General features: G+C 43.0%; 1 protein-coding gene across 1 annotated transcript in view; it reads left to right on the plus strand.

Moving 5' to 3' along the window:
* Positions 1-1,365: 1,365 nt before the first annotated feature.
* SLC41A3 (solute carrier family 41 member 3) overlaps positions 1,366-19,206 on the plus strand; it is a 212,223-nt gene continuing 194,382 nt past the window's right edge. Inside the window, exon 1 of the mRNA XM_078661723.1 lies at positions 1,366-1,723. Coding sequence (XP_078517849.1) covers positions 1,467-1,723 — 257 coding nt within the window. The 5' untranslated portion in view covers positions 1,366-1,466. The remainder of the gene's footprint in view (positions 1,724-19,206) is intronic.

Consider the following 19,206-nt stretch of genomic DNA (forward strand, 5'->3'; position numbering starts at 1 on the left):
TGGACGGCCACCCGACATGCCCGTTTGCCTGAAGACAGATGAAACCAGGCGGATGCTTGTGCAGGGGCGGCTGGCAGAGCTTGCGGGTGGGGGCGCGGGCTACATTGATAAAAACAAAAAATAATAACAGGACATTGCCTGGTTCTTGATCCGCAGAAGATAAGAGGCATGAAGAGATTAAAAAGTCATCTGCCTATGAACAGATAGTTTCAGTTACCAGCACTTCTGCCAGATACTTGGTACCCGCAGACGACTGATTTAGGCCTTTGCTAACTGATTGTTGGTCCTGACTAGGCCTTTTCAGCCCTGAAGAAGCGTAGCATACTACACAAGCACTCGATGGATGACTCGGAGAAGGGATACAAGCATTGCCAAAGCCAATAGGTTTTGCTTGAGCAAAATCTATTGCCTACATCAAAGTTGTTATTTTCATGTTGCACAGCAGTTAAGCTTCTGTGCAACATGGCTTAAAGTTTTTTTAAAAAGGGTACTAACACAGGCAGTATTGACCACATCATAGCGCTCTTGTTTTTTTACCTTTAAGTCATGTTGTACAGCAGCCCACTGCTGTGCAACAAGTAAAAAAACAAAAAACAGCTTGGAGGTGTTTGAGGGGTGGAGACACATCAGGGACCAGGGAAGGGCAGGGGGGTAATGGGGGAAAGAGAGGGACTACAGGGCATGCACTCTCTGAGTGCATGATGGTAAATAAAACAAAATTAAAAAGAGTACGTGTTGGACACTGGAAGGACACCGACTCCAGTAAGCAGTACTTGGTCCACGCCAGGACGAAGACTCTGAAGCCCAGGAGGAAGTCAGATGCCAGGACGAATAGCTGACCAATAGGAAGCAAGGAAACAAGAGCGATGTGTGAGCCAACCAATAGTAAGTAAATGGGCTGGCTTGAAGCTCCTGTCTAAGATTTTTTTTGTTTTTTAAAGACAATAGATTCCGCTGATAGCGCATGTGTGCTGTAGTTGATTATTAAAAAAGACACTTCTAAACCAGGAAAAAAAAAATATTTCCAGGTATGGAAGGCACGAACAGACGTAAGGACTGGGATGAAGAAGACGGACAAGGAGGTAGTTAATCAGTGGAAGGTTGCATTTTGCCAAAAAACGATCGCTATTTACAATCAAACACGGGTCACACGTGTGTGGCATCTTTTGAAAGGCCCTACTAACATTCAAAAGTTATATTTAAATGTTTAAGATTTTTGTACGCATAAAAAGTCGAGAGTAACCAACTAGAACGGAGACAGAAATAAGATTTAAAAAAATTCTGTTACACTGCCTTTAAATTAAACTTGTGTCTTTTTAAAAGAGTTTATTTCTAAGTTGTGACTCGCGTGTGTGGCTTCAGTGGTTTGTGCGTGACAGGTCTGTCTTTTTATCACACCCTTCTGTTGCTTTCGTTTATTTCCATGGAGCAGTGAGACATATGTTGTTAAGCGAAGACACCGTTTAATGTCTAGTAGGCGGAAATTGAAGCCTGTCCATTTTAGAGAAGCAATGCGTGTGCCCAGCAGCAGCTGCAGAGTTTTGTTACCGTCTCTCGGAATAGCTCACGTGTCAGAACTGTCCTTTCTGCCTCGTGGGAGCAAGCAAGCGCCTTGCAAGCCCCTGGTAAGCCGCCCAACCTTTCTGCATGGAGTTTTAGGACGTTGGCTGTACGTGGTTGGACAGACAGACTCTTGGACTTTCCGTAAAGTTTCTCCTTTCAGGTAATAATCCTTAAAGTTTTGTGTAGGATTACACGCTGTATGAAGCTTTGGCTGTATCCACCTGCTCAGAAAATGTTCCCTTTGAAAAATGCGTGTTGCTCAGTTGGACCTTGTGACATACAGAAATGAAAAATCATGAATGAAACCATTTATAAATATTCTTGCAAATGCATGGAACTTGGACGTTACGTGCCTGGTGTGTTGCATGTTATATACATTTCCAGATGCTGGCAGAGGTTCTCCAAATGAGCGCTTCAGATTTCAACACAAATACTAACCTGCAAGATGGATGGTTTACATGTCTGCGGCAATTTCAGACATGAACTTACATTCATTAATGTCCTCTCACATAAGCACTACAACCGTGCTCTTGGTCTTAGTGTGACATGCACAAAATCATTAACGTAAGCTACGGAGAACAAGTATCATAATAAAATGGATCCTGGTTTAATTTAGCAGTAACCGTGCCGAAGTCAGGCTAAAATAACAGCTAAAATGATGCATATAATTGAGTAAGAATTTAACATGACATAACATACTCACTCTACTAACATAATTTGCAACCCACACCCCTGGAAGCGGCACCAGTCTTGGAATCTAGAGTTGGAATTTAGAAGTATAGTTCACAACTAAACAGATTTCTGCCAAAATACTTCAAATTTGCATCAATAAAAAGAACACATTGTGGCTTAAAGACAGTACATTTTGCAGAATGTATCTATGAGTTAACATGAGTTAAATGCATATATAGCTAATAAAAGTCATTACTGAAATATAGTAAAACTTTTCCATTTAAAGCACGAATTTAACATACAGGCACTGATGCTATAAGCGACAAATATACAAATTGGATTCTCCACTAGACCCTTTACAATAATGGTTACATTGGTAACAGTATCGTTTTCTTTTTTTTGGGGGGGGGGGGCGTGGGAAGTATTTTGGAATGTAGTTAAATATATGATAATTAAAAAAATGACAAAGACTCATACTTTGCAAGTACAGATGCTGGGTATAGGGCAGACGGGCGATGACTTTTCTTGGTAACGACTCTACCCTGTGAGGGCACTGCCTTACAAAGTATTATGATATAAATGTATCTAATTATATATGGCCACTTAAAACATAAAAATCCATTTGCCATCCAAAATGCGTACATTTATTGGTTAAAAAGTGCAAAAATATATTTGTTGATGCTTCATTTGTTCACGAAGTAAATGTGAATATACAAAGATAAAATGAGCTAAAAATAAATATGGCAAAATACAGACAATGCTAAAAGAAATCGTCAGATATAGTTACATGATACACTGCACAAAACTACTGAGTTAGGAATAGCATGTCTCTGGCAAGAGGCAGAAAACATAAGCTGCTGTGGGTTACAAGGGCACACAGGGACATGTTGGCTTGAGCAGGAGTGGTGCATTTCACAGCCTTTGCTATAAAGTAGGCAACAGGAATCGAGAAACATATTTGATTGTACGGGTTATTATTAATGCAGTTCTGAACCTTCTCTTTTAAAACTTGAGGGGTGGTGTGGGTCATAAGTCGTTCAATGACATGGGATTCTTTACAAAGGTTAAACATATCAACGGAAAGTCCCTCCACATATGTGGAAAATCCCTTTCCCACTTCTGTTTCCAAACACTACAAAGGTTTGTATCTGAAAATATACAGTGAAGGGAAATTGTAATCTCCTATTGTAACGTATTAGAATCGATGTTTTAGAGGGGAATGAACATATCCACAAGTAGATCCCTTGTTCAGGATAACTGGTTTCTTCTAAAACGAGTGATCAAATACCCAAAAGAGATGGTGTTTGCAGAATTCATTTATTATGTTTGCATCTCCAGTAGCCTTACTCAGATCCTTCCAAATGACCCAACCTGCATGGAAGTGCACTGACTTCAAAGTCAATTTTTTATTGAATGTGGTTGAAGAAATCGCAAATTGGTACATAGATGCCCACACACACAATACAAGCTTATATGCGTGCCTGATCATTTCTACATCCAGATATAATGTAAACTGAATTTTAAAAAACATACAATTTTAATTTACTGTACAGTGCTGAGAAAATATATGATTGTATACATTTAAACAATAGCCAATATTGCGTGCTTTGGCTGTGACATACTAAGCATGTTTCTCATTTATAAAACATGCAACAAATATATTAAAATTTATTTTTGTACTATCACATGCACAGTTTGTAAAATGTTATATCCAGCATAGGGGCAGATGAAACAGTCAATAACCGATGCCTTAAAACCACAACCTCTTACTCCCTGAAATGAAATGAAAGGAGTCTTATATTGCGCTACTAAGCCCGGAGGCATCAAGGCGCCTAAAAAAGAGATCAAAATAACCAGTTAACCAGCACTACGGATACGCCTTGGAGAATAGCCACGTTTTTAGGGTTTTCCGAAAGTTCTGGACTAACGGTTGGGATTTAATATCGAGAGGAAGGCTGTTCCACAGTTTGGGGGCTACTGTTGAAAACGCCTTCCCACCCCATTTGGTTCTACGAACGCGGGGGACCACCAGCAGACTCTTGGTTGAGGAACGGAGAGCTCTCTCCGGTGCATATGGATGCAGCAGTTTCCTCACGCCCTCAGCCCCATTACCGGTAAGCGTCCCATAGGTCACACAAAGAGTCTTAAAGGCAATCCTAGACTCAATGGGGAGCCAGTGTAAGGTTTTCCTGGCAGCCGTGGCGGAAGATAGTCTAGGAGCATCCAGTACGAATTTGGCCGCCACGTTCTGGACTGTCTGTAAGCGCTGCATAAGACCTTTGTTAGCACCAGCATAAAGAGCATTACAATAGTCAAGTCGCGAAGCCACCAATGCAATGACGACTTGCTTGCGAGCCTGCGGGGACAAGTAATGCTTAATTTTTTGAAGAATTTTAATAATGCCCCAACAGGTAGCGACTGTTCTATTGACCTGCTGTGCCATTGAGAGATCCAGGTCAATAATTACTCTCAGATTCTTAGCAGAATCTGTAGGTGTAGGGCAGACTCCCAACGAAGGAGGCCACCATTCGGCCGTCCAGATGTTGGCGTTTCCACCAAAGACCAGAACTTCGGTCTTCTCCCCATTCAGTTTGAGTGAATTGTTAATCATCCACTCAGCAACCGCCTCCATACAGCTTCTAAAGTTATGAATGGGAGCGTGCACTGAGTGAGAGAGGGACACCAAGATCTGTGTATCATCAGCATAGGAGACTACCTCCATCCCATACGATCTCACCAACCTGGCAAGTGGGGCCACATAGATGTTGAACAGGGTCGGACTTAATGCAGACCCTTGAGGGACCCCACATTGCACAGGTGTGGGAGGAGATAAAAAGTCTCCCAGCTTAACCCTCTGCTCCCTCTGATTCAGGAAAGAGGCCAGCAAGCTCAAAGCCACGCCCTCCCTGAACCTGCTTGAACAAGCCATCGAGTGTAAAACTAGACCAACACTCTGATTGGTTGTGCTCTTTATCAGTATTGTCACAGACTAAAAAACACTTTAAATTTAATTAACCCATTTAAGGACAGATGTTTTTATGCTCTCGTCCGTTTTTAGATGTTGTAACATCACAGGCTAGTACTGTTGCTGTTTTTAATGATAGAATCAGCCTTTTGTGCATAAGACAGAAGGATTCTAAAGCTGATTTCCAGTACCTCTCAGAGTGATGGCACTGTCTAGTGCTAGGAAAGCACATGCATTCTTCAATGAAAATGTTTGGCATTCACAGAGACGCAATATAGAAACAAGGCATGAAGACATGCGGGTTCTGGCCCTAGTTTAAATAATAGCTATGAATCTCCTAGGAAGATAATAGCTAATGAGCCAATCAAAATGGACCATTCTGGTTTTGAACTGCTGTCTGATTTCGGGTTAAAGTGGAGAGCACTGAGTGAATGGATTTGATTGGTTCCATGCTGAGTTTCTGAGAAGAAACTCTAGATGAAGTCTGGGTTTGTAAAGAGCTCTGCGTGAGTCTGTATATTCGCAGTAGTAAAGCACGATGTCACTGTGGGCATTATCAAAAACAGATTTCTTACTGACTGTTGATGATATCTGGCTTTTCACTCCAGCAATCCGCAACTCTGGTTATTATTAAGCCTACAGCTGTAGTATTTTAGGAAAACATCAATTGTTCACACTGCAGCTACTGGATTTTTAATTGGGAAGTGTCTGTAGGCTTACTTGGAGCATTGCGCCTGGGTCCCTTTCTACTTAAGGGCTAAACAGACCAGGTCCAGGGTTCCTCGAGCAGTAGTCCCCCCCAATTCTAAGGCAGGACAATTTGAAGATTGTCTCATCGTGTTCCTGGTTTCTTGGGAACCTCACACAAACAGGAGTGACTCCTCTGTAACCACTGAATACGGTGTCAATATAAAACACCATAAAATCAAGTATGTAACAAGTTAAAGAGACAAGAACACATCAGGAGCTGATACTGATGTCTGGGACCAGCAGACAGTATTAGGATATACAGGACCCCAGACTCTAGGACACTGTACTATTCCCTCTTGTCTGCAAAGCACTCCGTTTAGCCACGTCCGCCTTAACAGATCTTATTAGTTGGGTCAAATTCCCCACCTTCCACCATTGGTTGCTGCACTTCCAACACTTCCACTGGGTTTTGACATTTGGACAATCCCCTGTGTGCAAACAACTGATCCTTTACCCTCACTCAACACATACAACATGGAACTGGCTCCATATGCATTCAAATTCTTCAACATCACCTCCTGTCTAAAGACTTTCCTTTGACTTACACCACACATCGCACACAAAGACACTTTCCTGTCTCAAGTAACCCCTTCTCCTAATCCACACGGACACAAGCCAGAACATACCTTCCTTTCTCTCATCCCTTCTAACAGAGAACCCGCCGTGGAAATATGTGGGACAGTTCTGTGGGAAGGAAATCAAATCCTGTTCTGGCCTATGCAAAATCCTCTTGACATCTTACCACCCACTGTATATTCTCGCAATCACCCATCCTACTATCAGATGACTGTTGATGATATAATGCCGTCCCTAAATGCCCAATTCCTCTCTTCTTGAGATAACTCTGCAGCTTTACTCCGGTGAACTGAACTCCATCGTCTATTAGAATCCATCCTCAGAAAATAATTCCTCCACAGTAAATAACTCATCCCTGGCACGCCAAAGGCAAGCCTGTCTGCACACTGACTGCGAACATCACCAGCCACACTGCCGGTTGTGCTCAAGAACAAATCTTTGAGCGCCAGGATACCTTTGAGATCACAGTCGCGCTTTATAAATATATGTTCATTCATTCAAAGAAGATCAACACAGCATATCTTGGGCACATTAAAAAACCTTGTTTCTAACCATCCTGCCAAGTTTTGTTAGCTGTACCACCTATCTGTATTTTCCAAGTAGCGCAATGGAAAATCAACCCCAATTATGCACCATACCTTCTGTGCCAACTCCATAGGCTGAAGATAAGGGAAATTAGTCTGCAAATGCGTGTCACTCATGGAACTCATGATTCATTCGTTTTACATAATCCTCTACCTCTCGATCTATCCTTAGGTCTGTTAAAACAGTGGTGGTGTTGTGATATTCTCCATTGTTAATACCTATGAGTACACCCCAGTCTAATGTAAAACAAGTTGAGACATGTCTCCAAGAATTTACTATTCTTATGTTTTACTTTCATAAGTATATACTACATGCACATTTAAACTAAGGAGTCTAATGTAAAATAATATGTGACATGTCTCTAAGAATTTACTATTCTTTTATTTTACTTTCATAAGTATATACTATATGCACATTTCAACTTTGCATTAGCATAGACGTTTATGTTGTACATCACAAGTTGCAAGTCATATTGCACCAGTTTATGATGTCTTTTTTATCCGCATAGCCCATGCACAAAATTATGTATGCACATCATTGCCGCACGCTCCAAATAAGATATGCGTATCACCTCAACATCCAGATACGCTCCTTAGGAAAATTTATATTTTTATATGCATCAGGTGTGCACACCACCAAGATATGCTGAAGAATACGTTTTATTCAGCACACTCCTCCATCATGCTTCATCCCAATTACTCAAGGTGGAGGTCCTTTTGGGTATTGATAATGAAGCACATTCCATCAAAATGGCCATGATACATCACACACCAGACTCAGCTTTCACAGATACATGGCTTTAAGTGGGCCGGGTCTCACTGGTGCTGAGCACCAGCAGTTTTTAGGTCTCGCACCTACATTGCAGTGCGCAGCATTGCTCGCGCAGCAAGAGACCTCATGTAGGGGGTTTAAAAACAGACCTAGGGGCATATTACCAACAACTAGCGATAATTATCGCTATGTTGGCTTAGCGGCAATATTTTTATCGCCGAGCTGCGGCGATTTTTATCGCTTAGGAACCTTGCTATTATCAAGGTTTATCTCCTAAGCAATAAAAATCGGCCGAAATGCATGAATATCGCTGAAAAGTCAGCGATATTCATGCATTACCGAGCTAATGCTCTTAGCCATGTTATCCATCTACCATTGGATAACATGGCTAAGAAATGCTCTGGGGCAGGTGTTAACTTTTGGAGATATTCACGCTTAGCGCGAATATCTCCAAAAGTTGGTAATAGGAGATAGCGATGTTAGCGACTGTTTTCAGTCTCTAACATCTTAGCACGCCCACTTTGCATGTCATTAGTGATAAATTTCACTGACATGCAAAGCGGGGCCCTAGATGGTCGCTATCTCCTACTAGCTGTCGCTTACTGGGGTTAGAGACAGCTAGGTAATAGGGAGATAATTTTATCTCCGCTTTCTTGGCTTTTAAAGCCAAAAAAGCAGAGATAAACCCCCTTGATAATATGCCCCCTAGTTTTTAAGGGGGCCTCGAAACGGTTCTCTACAGGGCTCTGTTTTATGCCCTGGCACAGGCGGTCTGTTTTTTCCGGACTGCAGTGACAGCAGGTACATCGATGTGCACATGCTTACACTGCTCCCTTCTCACTAGTGGAGAAGTTACGGCATGATGTCATGCCAGGTGAGCGTTGTAGGGGAAGAGAAATCCTTTAACGAGAGTCATTTTTGTTCTGGATTTTCCTTCTCTTTTTTTAAATTCAGGAGCAGCAACATTGTCATGGTGTCACCAGGGCTTTAAGGGGAAGCTTTTTCAATATTATATACAGGTAATTGTTGCTGCTTATATATCTTATGCAACTAACAACCATTGACAAAGCCAGTAGTCCTGACTTGCTTTAGGTATGATGTTACTTGTATAGTAAATCTGGATGCAATGACGGAAACAGCAAAATACAAGTCGCGTGGCACACTCTGCTAAGCACACATTTATAACTTACGTATTTTAAGCCTCTCCCTTAATTACATTAGCCACGCCCTTCTGAGAGCCCACCCCCAGTTTTTTCATCCCACTTAAAGCCCTGCACAGGCAGACAATGGTTTAAGTACCCTAGCATGTTAGCACCTCCTCATTTGGAAATCAATGCATTCCTCTGCATTCTAGTGTCTGATCTTCATACAAAATGCTCACCTGCATCTTTCAATTGCCTCAGGAATCATCAAAGCCAAAATCTGGCGACTCACTTCCAATTCCACTTTCCCTTCCCTTACATTCTGATTAATCTCATACCATACTGACAATATTTAAGTGAAATCACAGGTTTTTCATTCAACTGGTGTGACTCCCAGCTGCTGGGTGTGCACTCCACACCAGCGTAGTCTTCTTTAATCTCATAGAATTTGTAAAGAGTAGCGGAAATCAAGTAGGTGAGTAGCTGATTTTAGAGACAAGAACACAGCTGGAGCTGCAATTGGCATCTGGGACCTGGTCCAAGTGACTCCTTAGAACAGTTAGCACATCAGACTCCATAACACTAGACATGAAGTGAGGTAGGATATTATATCTCTTTCACGAGCAGGCTTTTCATTTTACAACCACTTGGTTCTCAGTGCAAATATTTACAAGGAGTATTCAACCTTCTGCTCCTGGTGGTGGCTTTCACCACCAGTGCTGCCTTCCGGTGGCCTTTTGACCCCCAGCATTTGTTGATCTTAGCTCTTTGTTTTTCTAGCACAGTTGAACTCTCCTTTTCCAGACAACGTCGTCCCACAGGACTTGTAGGAGCCTTTCTCTACAGCATGTTAGTCCCTTGCACAGCTCACCAGGCAACGAGGATGATGACTCAGCAATGCAAGCATCCTCTCAAGGGTGCAGACCAGCAATCCTTCTCTCCAGCAGGTAGTTCCTCCTTACTCCAGACATCCTATAGCGCTCATAGCAGGGGTCTTGCCAAGTTGTTACCCCTGATAAGGAAGCCAGCCATCAGAGATCCTGGCTAAGGAGCTGGAGTAGTTTTTTCCCACTTTGGTGGGTGGACGACGGCACCAGTCAATTAGAATACTGGCACACACCTGGATTTTTATGCAGTATTTATTCTATAATTGGAGACAACAGCAATGTGGACCCATCTCTAAGTTGGTTTCATGCTTTTCCCGACATTTGATTTTTAGCACCAGAATGGGCAGGCAAAAGTATTTTGTTCCTCTAAGTTCAGCAGGAAGTGGAGTTATAAAGGAGCGTAACCTGACAGTCCACTTTGAAACAAAGGCACAAAATAGAAAAAGGCATTTCTACTCCGCTATTAACGGCCTGCTGTAAAATCTATGGGTAGAAATTAAGTAGGAAGTGGTCAGGGGCTGTCATTGCATTTATCTCTCCCTCCTTACTTTCGCATGAGCCTGATCTACTTCAATTTACTCGTAGAATATTCTAGAGTCTACATCACAGTCTAATTGGTTCTATCCAACCTTTGTCTTGTGTGCCATCGACACAGAGGATCCCAAATGGATTAATGTCCCCAGACATTAAAGCACTAGATGCACTCCACTCCATAATCTGCCCACTAAACATGTACAGTGCACATGCAGTCTCAATATGTGTCTCCTGCAACCTACCCAAACCCACCTACCCTAGAGGTCCAAAAGCAGCTGGCCTTATACTAAAATGTGGGTGGAAGAGGTTGCAGCTAGAAGTCCAATTTAAATAGAGCTGCACTGTGTGAGATCCCATTGAAGAGGCTTGCCACACCGAAGGCGACCAAATATCATAGGTCAGAAGGTTAAACGTTAAGAAACCATTTTCCTAACAAACATCCATAAAGAATATGGTGGTCTTCACTATGCTTTTGAGTAACAAGAATGGCCTAATCAAATGAAGGCTGCAAATAAATAAATCACTAACTCGTCTATATTTCAGTAGATAATTTTGATTTATTTGTGAGGTGATTATTTTTCCAGGCACAGCCAACCTTAAGGTGTTTTCCTGTCTCATGCGTGTTGGTCATTATTTCTTCTGCCATTATATCTGTGATGTGTATTACTAGAGCTGTATCGCGATGTTCTTGACTGACACGGTGCATACATTAAGCAAACATATTTCTGCATTCTTGGTGCCCAAAGGGTATGACATTTAGGTCATAGGCATATAAACACTTTTTGAGCTGTACGGGGCTACTACGTCTGGGCGCTGTTGAGAATTAAGACGTTTTAGAATGATTTACAAGGTCCCTCTATCTAGATCATCGTAAGTTGCGAAGAGCCCTTGAAACCTTGCTCTTTCATTAGTAAGACCCCAAGGGGATCCTCCAGTCATCAACGTTTGTGTTTTCTTAGCACCCATGTTCCATTTTGATGGACACTGATCTCCCTCTAAATGACCAAGCATAATTGTGCCAAATCGTATCTATGTATGTCTTGTAATAGGAGCGCCAAAGTTCACACTGGAGACCATTTTGAGGTCTGGTCTACGTACAGCTTTTGTTGTTTATACAGCCTCATGTAATTAAACAAATTTAAAAAATGCATACATATATCCATATGTAGATGAGCGTTGAGTTAGCCCTCTTCATCGATTGGTCTTGTCAACTGTAATTCATATTTTGCTTCCGCTCACCATACCATGCAGAATAGGACATTATGTCAGCCAACTTCAGCCACTGACTCTTGCACTTCAAGTGCAGTTATTTTGCCTGATCATCCGCCTACAAAGAAGCTCGCGTCAGCAGCAGGAATGGAGGGCCAATACTTTACTTTGCCAATGTCAATGTTTTACTTTATCCTTTTTTGTCATCTTTGTGTATTTAACTATCTTTTCAGGTTATAGCAAATGTATGCAATAGCACCTTTCCTCTGTGCTAGGAAGAATAATAAATTCCTGTGACATGCACCGAAACTAAGAAGTTTTCTATATCTTTTCTAAGTGCACGTCTGTACTTTTCTAGTAAAATTACATATGATGGTTAATTATTTTTGTAATTTAACATTATTATTGTAGCTACTACATTTAATGGTTTCAAGATAACTCTTTTTTGTTGATTTTGTAAGATAAGCATAAAACAAACCATACGCGCCCACCAGGGCAATTGATAAGAAAGAACTAAGCATGCCATCCCGCTCCCCAGGAACAAGACAATGTCCATAATACGATTTAGCTCAAGAGAGAAGCGTGGTGGTGTGTAGTTTAGTTCAGGCCCGTAGTTCAATGGCCCTAGATCTTTGTGTGCTTCTTTGCTCAGCCTTTCCACTTGTATATCTTTTTTTCTGCCTTGCAGCAGAGGTCCATTCCAAACACTGCGATGGAGAGTGGAGGTCTGAAGATCTCGTGTTACGGGCAGTGTCTCACTTAGCCATCAGATAACCAATGCCCATGAATAGCCTATGATGTGTGTTGTCTGCCCATACAGCCATGAACCCCAGAAGGGCCACCTGCGGGGTCAGTTTGGTAGTGACATGACGCATTTGCGAGAAGTGTAAAGTGAACCAGCTGCCAATAAGTCATTATCACTGGCAGTACCATATGAATGAAAGGAATCCCCTCTGGCTCCCCACAGCGAGTGCAGCATGACAATCTTGCGTGGTCCATCTTTCACAGCCTATCTGGGCAGTAGGCCAGTTGGAATTTTTTTTTTTACTGAATACGTCGGAGGTTGGACAGCATGACCAGAGTCCTTGACCACACACCAGTCATCATTATCAAGTGCCCTTAGGTTAGGTGTCCAGTTATTTGAGATTTATAAGGGGATCTGGTGGGTTGATCAAGGGGGATTTATGAAGGCGGGAAATTCCACGGGGCCCATCATTACTTTACTTCTAATGGGTTATGTCACTGCGTGTCTCCAGCGCATTTTGTACCTGGAGCTATTTGAAGAATTGTGTCTTATGAAGATTACGGTAATCAAAACAAACAATGTGATCTGTTTCCCAGAGGTCACCAAGTGTAGAAAATCCTATTCTGTCCCATCCCCTGAAGCCCTACAACCCGGGCCACCTGCTTTATTCAGACGAGTCCCTTCCCAGTATGGGGTCTGGGTCATAGGTTTCCTCAGCCACCTGATGTGAGCTAGTGTGGCTTGCCAGCATAACCGGGTAATCTTGGATTTCTGTGGGCAAAAAGCAGGGGAGCGGTTTCCATAAACAAGGTTGTGGCACCCTTTTTGTTTCAAAAAATTCAGTTTGCAGCTCCAAGAGGAGTCCTGGCAGTATACAAATAGTCAATCATAAATAGATATCATGTGCGCAGCCCAGTAATATAGGCGGGGGTCCAGGGCACACAGGCCCCCATCAAAAGGGAGTGCATTTAGAGTATGACACTCTAGGTGACCTACCCGCCCAGTAAAATGTTGTTGTGATCGACTGCAGTTCCTGAAATAATTAAGGAGGGGGAGTATGGAAGGATGATTCCTCAGCAGATCCAAAACCTGAGGGAGGATCAACATCTTATAAAACATTATTCGTCTCGGTAGATTCAGAGGGAGGGCAGTCTCCAGGAGAACAGTCCCTATTCTTGCCCATGTCCTTGCCAGAATAGGGGTGATGTTTAGGCCCCACAGTCTGTGTATCTCAGGTGAATTGGATGGCAAGAGATCTGAAAGGTCCCAGGTTGATGTTCAATCGAGTATCTGGTAATTAGGCTGCGGCAGGACCCGTCAAGTGTACATATTGGAATTTGACCCGGATCCCCACTGCATAGCCGTAAATGTCTAACATCTAGATGCGGGTTAGGATCATCTGTGGTGATTACATGTATAAGAACATATTGTCGGCATATAGCACTAATCTACCCTCGTGCTGCGAGGACCAGGCGAGGTTTTGGGCCTGAGCGTCAATCCTAATCCAGTTCGTTAGTGGATCCATCAATATGGCAAAAAGAGGGGAGATGAGCAACCCTGCCTTGTGCCGCATTGGATAGGGAAGGATGCAGACATGGTGCCCTTCATGCAAACCTTACCACAAGAGACATGGTAGTGGGCTTTGACCAGGGTGAGGAATGTAGGTCCAAAGTTCATTTGTGCAGGTATTTGAAGGAGGAAGGGCTAATAAACATTGTCAAAGGCTTTCTTGTAATCAACTAGCAATATTACTGCAGAGTCCCGTAACTCAGGTGGGTGTGAAAGGACAGCTTGAATTTTGTGTAGGCAGTGATGCATTCTTCTACCTGGCATAAACCCATTCTGATCTTTGTGAATCAGTGTTTTTTTAATAACGTTTGCGAGTGTGGTGGCTATCATTTTGGCCAGGAGTTTGGATTCTGTGTTCAAAAGAGAAATTAGGTGGTATGAGGAGCAAAGCACGGCTGGTTTGCAGGGATCTCATATGGGCGGCGTCTTCGAAGAGCTGAAGTAGATAGGGAGCCAGGAGAACTTTTCATAGAATCCCACATGGAATCCACTCGGACCCGCGATTTAACCAGAAGGGGCTCCCATTGTAGCCGCCTGCAGCTCCTTAAGTGTGAAAAGTGAAGTTCAAGGCACTATGCCTAGTACAAGCTGAAATCAGCTCGCCAGGAGGAAGATGAAAGAAGAATAGATGGCCAAGAGAAAAATGAAGCGTGAAGAGTGTGAAAGTGATAGGCAGGAAGTGATCATGGCGACAAAACCCGAAAGAGAGGATTGCTTTAGAAAAAGCAGGCTGGACTACGGTAACACTCCCTACATTAGAACCTCCAAACAACTCCTACACAGACTTCAGACCATCCAGAACACAGACGCAAGACTCATACTCTAACTCACACGCCGCACCCACATCATACCACACCTCAAGAAACTTCACTGGCTCCCCAGGACACACCAGTGTGGGTAGCACAGCACTTTATAAACCCTATTCCAAAAAATCCCAGGAACAGGTCAGCAAGATTTGAAGACATTATGTTAGCTGTTGGACTGACTGCTTTACAGCATACCTGTGGATCATGAGACAGATGCTAGCCAGAGGCTAGTAGTTCCAATAGTGCACAGAAGTTTCCTGATGTCACCTGCCCACTACGTGGTAAGTCAGGAGGCAAGAACAGGGCACAATAGCGCCTCTGCTAGTTGTGGAGGGTTACATGTGAGTGGGTGCGAATATATATTGTTGGTCCAGTTTCTATTTGACATCAGGCAACAAGTACATCTTGGTTATGGTGAAACATGCCACCATGAAGCAAACTATAAAAGCTATAGCTAGGGCTCTCTCCTCCTACATGAGAAATGTGGTAGCAAGCTGGTGTGACCAACCACCTTTTCACTGTTTACCATCCACACACCAATTGTTTAGTGGAGAGGTTTAGCAAGACCCTTAAGAGCATGATTGAAACTCTAGAAGAGAACCTCAGTTGAAACTGGGTTGTTCTTCCATGTCTCTTGCTCACTTAGAGAGAAATTCAACAGAAACGGAAGGATTTCATTGCAAATTTCTGTTTGGGCACCCAGTGCATGGCCAACTCACCTTTATCAGAAAGGGTTGAGAAGTAACATGCAGGTCACCTCAGAATGATGTAGTGGACTATGTGATTTGCCTTAGGAAGACAATGATGCAGTACAGACTAGCCAAGAGTTAATGAAAAAATGGTATGACCAGAAGGTCACTGGGTATCAGGTGGGTCAGAAGGTGATGGTGCTTAAGTCCGTATGTATGTACGTATTTGGTATTTCTATAGCGCAAACCTAGCCAAAAGCAGTGGCGATTTACCACTTCTAAGTCTGCAGTCTGATGGTGTCCAGGCTGTGGGTGGGCCAAAATCTACCAGAGTTGGTGAGCTTGTCAGCAAAATAAGCAGGGGTGCTGGTGTTATAGTTTTGAAAATGGTGCAGCTAGTTTTGAAGATGTTGCAGGTTGGCAAGAGGAGAAAATGGATTCCCATCAGGGTGATGTGATCATATTCATTTATGTCCTGCATGAGATGTGCTGCTGCATATAGGATGCCCCTAATGGTTGCTAGTGGGGAGTCTGAGCCCTGCTGGAGACATCCTGCTGCATGTAGGCTGCCCCTAAAGAGGTGCTAATTTGGAATGTAGTAGGGCATTACCATCATCTAGATGCAAAGGGCCTGAACAGCAGTTCTTAAGTTGATTTCTGGAAGAAATGGTTTGACTTTCTTTAGAAGAGAGAACTGGTACCAGCCTATCTTTATTTTTTGGCAATGTGTTCTTTTGAGTACTTGAGGGTGAGGTTAATATCCAGGGTGAACCCAAGTGACTTGACATTTGGTGAAAGTTGGGGTTTGAAGTCACAAGGTTCAAGTCATTGAGGCAGATGTGTACTATATCTTGTTTGTTGTTCTTGACAAATAATAGGAATTATGTCTTTGTTACATTGAGCCTTAGGCAGAAGCTGGGCATCCAGGCCTAAATGATGTGCCAGCAGGGAATGAGGTGTTTTATGTCTGTAGCAAGGAGACTCAACTATAGTTGTGTAACATCAACATACTGGTGAATATTGATGCTGTTATCTTTGAGTAGAGCACCAAGTGGTTACATGTATGGGTTGAAGATAACAAGAGACAGTATGGAGCCCTTGGGAACTCCACAGGTGATATCTTGTGTGACCTGTATGTGTTAGATGTTTGTGATTGTTCTTGCCACTTTAGCAGATAGATAGTAAGGACCATACAAGGTAGTGTAGAAGGTTTCTGATGTGAACTACTTGGGGGACACAGGTGGCACAAGGGAACACAGGAGGGTGTTCCAGGTGAACCAGTTTACATCTAACTTGCAGAGAAATTACACAGTGAACATCATGGCTATGGCAGACAAAGTTGAGGAAGCCAGTAAACCTCTTCCTGACTTGCTGCATAGTATCATGAAGGATGGATCTGTGGAAGAGGCACAGATTGCCCGAGATTACGCACCAGAGACAAAAAGAGCATAGAGTAGTCCTGAGATGATTGTCCCATCTTTTCTCTCTTACTTCAGGGTTGACACCTGCCTGCATTCCTTACTGACACAGGAGATAATCTGCCACTCAAAAGCAAATCTTATTGCATGTATGAGTGTACAGGAAAGCACTAAAGCAGAAGTGGCCAAGATGTTGTGCTTCCGAGTGACTGAGTGATGCAGAATTCCTTGAATCAAGCAACGTTCCACACAAGTTTTTTGTGTGGACTACATGGCCCTCCAGGAAGTTGCTATGACAGGTGTACATTCGATCCCCAGGGCTGATAAACGTGTACACTTTCTTGGTGCAGCAAAGTACTTAAGCACCTTTGATATGACCACTGGATACTGGCAGATTGCTTTAAGTTAATAGTGAATTGGAAACACCAGTGCCGATATTTCAGTTTAAGGTAATGCCTTTTGGGTTGAAAAAGGTTTCTGCCACTTTCCAGCGCCTGGTAAACTATGTTCTATCATGTTTACAAAAGTTATGTGTGACCTACAAGGATGACATTGTGGTTTTTAAAAAATTAATACGAGGACTAACCGAACTACCCAGAACAGATGTAGGTCAGTGTTAGACCTAGCATCTTTGGCATAGTTTTCCCCCCAACTTCTTGCCTTCAGACTTTCTGTTTTCGCTGACTTTCTTTTTGCTGGCCTTAAGACTCTGCACACTTTACCACTGCTAACCAGAGCTAAAGTGCTTGTTCTCTCTACTGAAAACATGTCAGATTGTCTTATACCCAATTGGCATTTCATTTACTTGGAGGTCCCTAGTAAAGCTTATACCCAATTGGCATTTCATTTACTTGTAGGTCCCTAGTAAATCGGGAGTACATAGTTCCAGGGCCTGTAAATTAAATGCTACTAGTGGGCCTGCAGCACTGATTGTGCCACACTTCAGTAGCACTTTAAACATGTCTCAGGCCTATTATTGCAGCATGTGAGTGCCCAGTTTCAACTGCCATTTTGACATGGCAAACTAAACCTTTTAATGATGGATGGAGCACTGAAACTTTCAGACACTCACCCCCAGTCACAGATCTGGGTGAATCCATCATCGTTCTTTAGCTCACTTCGCCACCTCAGTTCAGACCCAGCAATATGCAAATCAGCCTTGAGCCGGATGGAACAGTCCAGCCCGAACTGCCAAGCCAGGTCTTCCCTGAACCGGAAGCAAGCAGCATGTGATCGGTTTCGGGGTAACACCCGTCATCAAACAGGCTAGCTTCAATCCAGTGGCAAAGGGAGCAAGGGACACACGTCCCGGCATACCCTGCCAACTTAGGGCGAACAAAGCAAACACAAGGAGATGATGGACGGAGCACTGAAACTTTTCAGACACTAAACCTTTTGCCATTGTCAAGACCAAACCTTCCTTTTTAATACATGTCACCCCTAGGATATGCCCTGGACTGCCCACAGGGACGGGTGCAATGTATTTTAAAAGCGGGACATGTACTTTTACATTTTTCATGTCCTGGTAATGAGAACCACTTACATTTGTTTTTTTTTACTACTGCAAAGCCTACCTCCCCGATAGGATAACATTGGAGTTAGCTTATTACGTTTAATAAGTGTCATTTCCCCAAAATGAACAGGTTCCCAGTTCATGTTTGGTGTCTTTGGAGTTGTAATGAAAAATCCTAACTTATGGTAAAGTTGGATTTTAAATTTCAGTTTTGAAAATGCCACTTTCAGAAAGTTATCAGGTATTTGGAGGGGTGAAGCCCTTATTGACAGCTAGAATCAGCCCCTCTATATATTCATCAACAAAGCATATGAAAGTTTAAACAGACAGTTAGAACATTCTGTTGATGAACTTTTAGAAAATTGGTATTTTCTGCCTTAGCCATTTGGTGCTGCAGCCTGCCTGTATCACATGACTGGGTGTAGTGACAGTTGGGCTTTGCGTTTTACTCCTAGACAGCCACACACAATGAAGAGCTTAGGTGTTACTGGATGAGCCATCACCAGCAAGAAAGAAGGTAGGAGCTGGGACCAGCCCCGCTTACACTTGAATAGGCTGTGTCCTGCCTCCATACAAAGGGCTGCATACCCTATGCAGTTAGTCTGGAGCCAAAATCAGGAAAGCAGAGCACCTGTGCACTTCAAAGGCATGCCTCTATGAACTTCTCCCCACTTCAAAGGCACAACTGGATATAAATACTGGACCACAGACATCAACTCTTCAGTTCACTTCTACACCTATGGATATTATGCCAGGAAGGGCAGCCGTGCTGCTACGAGGTCTGACACTCTGCTGTCCTCTTGCCTGGGTGA

The sequence above is a fragment of the Lissotriton helveticus genome, chromosome 9 (genome assembly GCF_964261635.1).
Source record: "Lissotriton helveticus chromosome 9, aLisHel1.1, whole genome shotgun sequence".
Classification (NCBI taxonomy): Eukaryota; Metazoa; Chordata; class Amphibia; order Caudata; family Salamandridae; genus Lissotriton; species Lissotriton helveticus.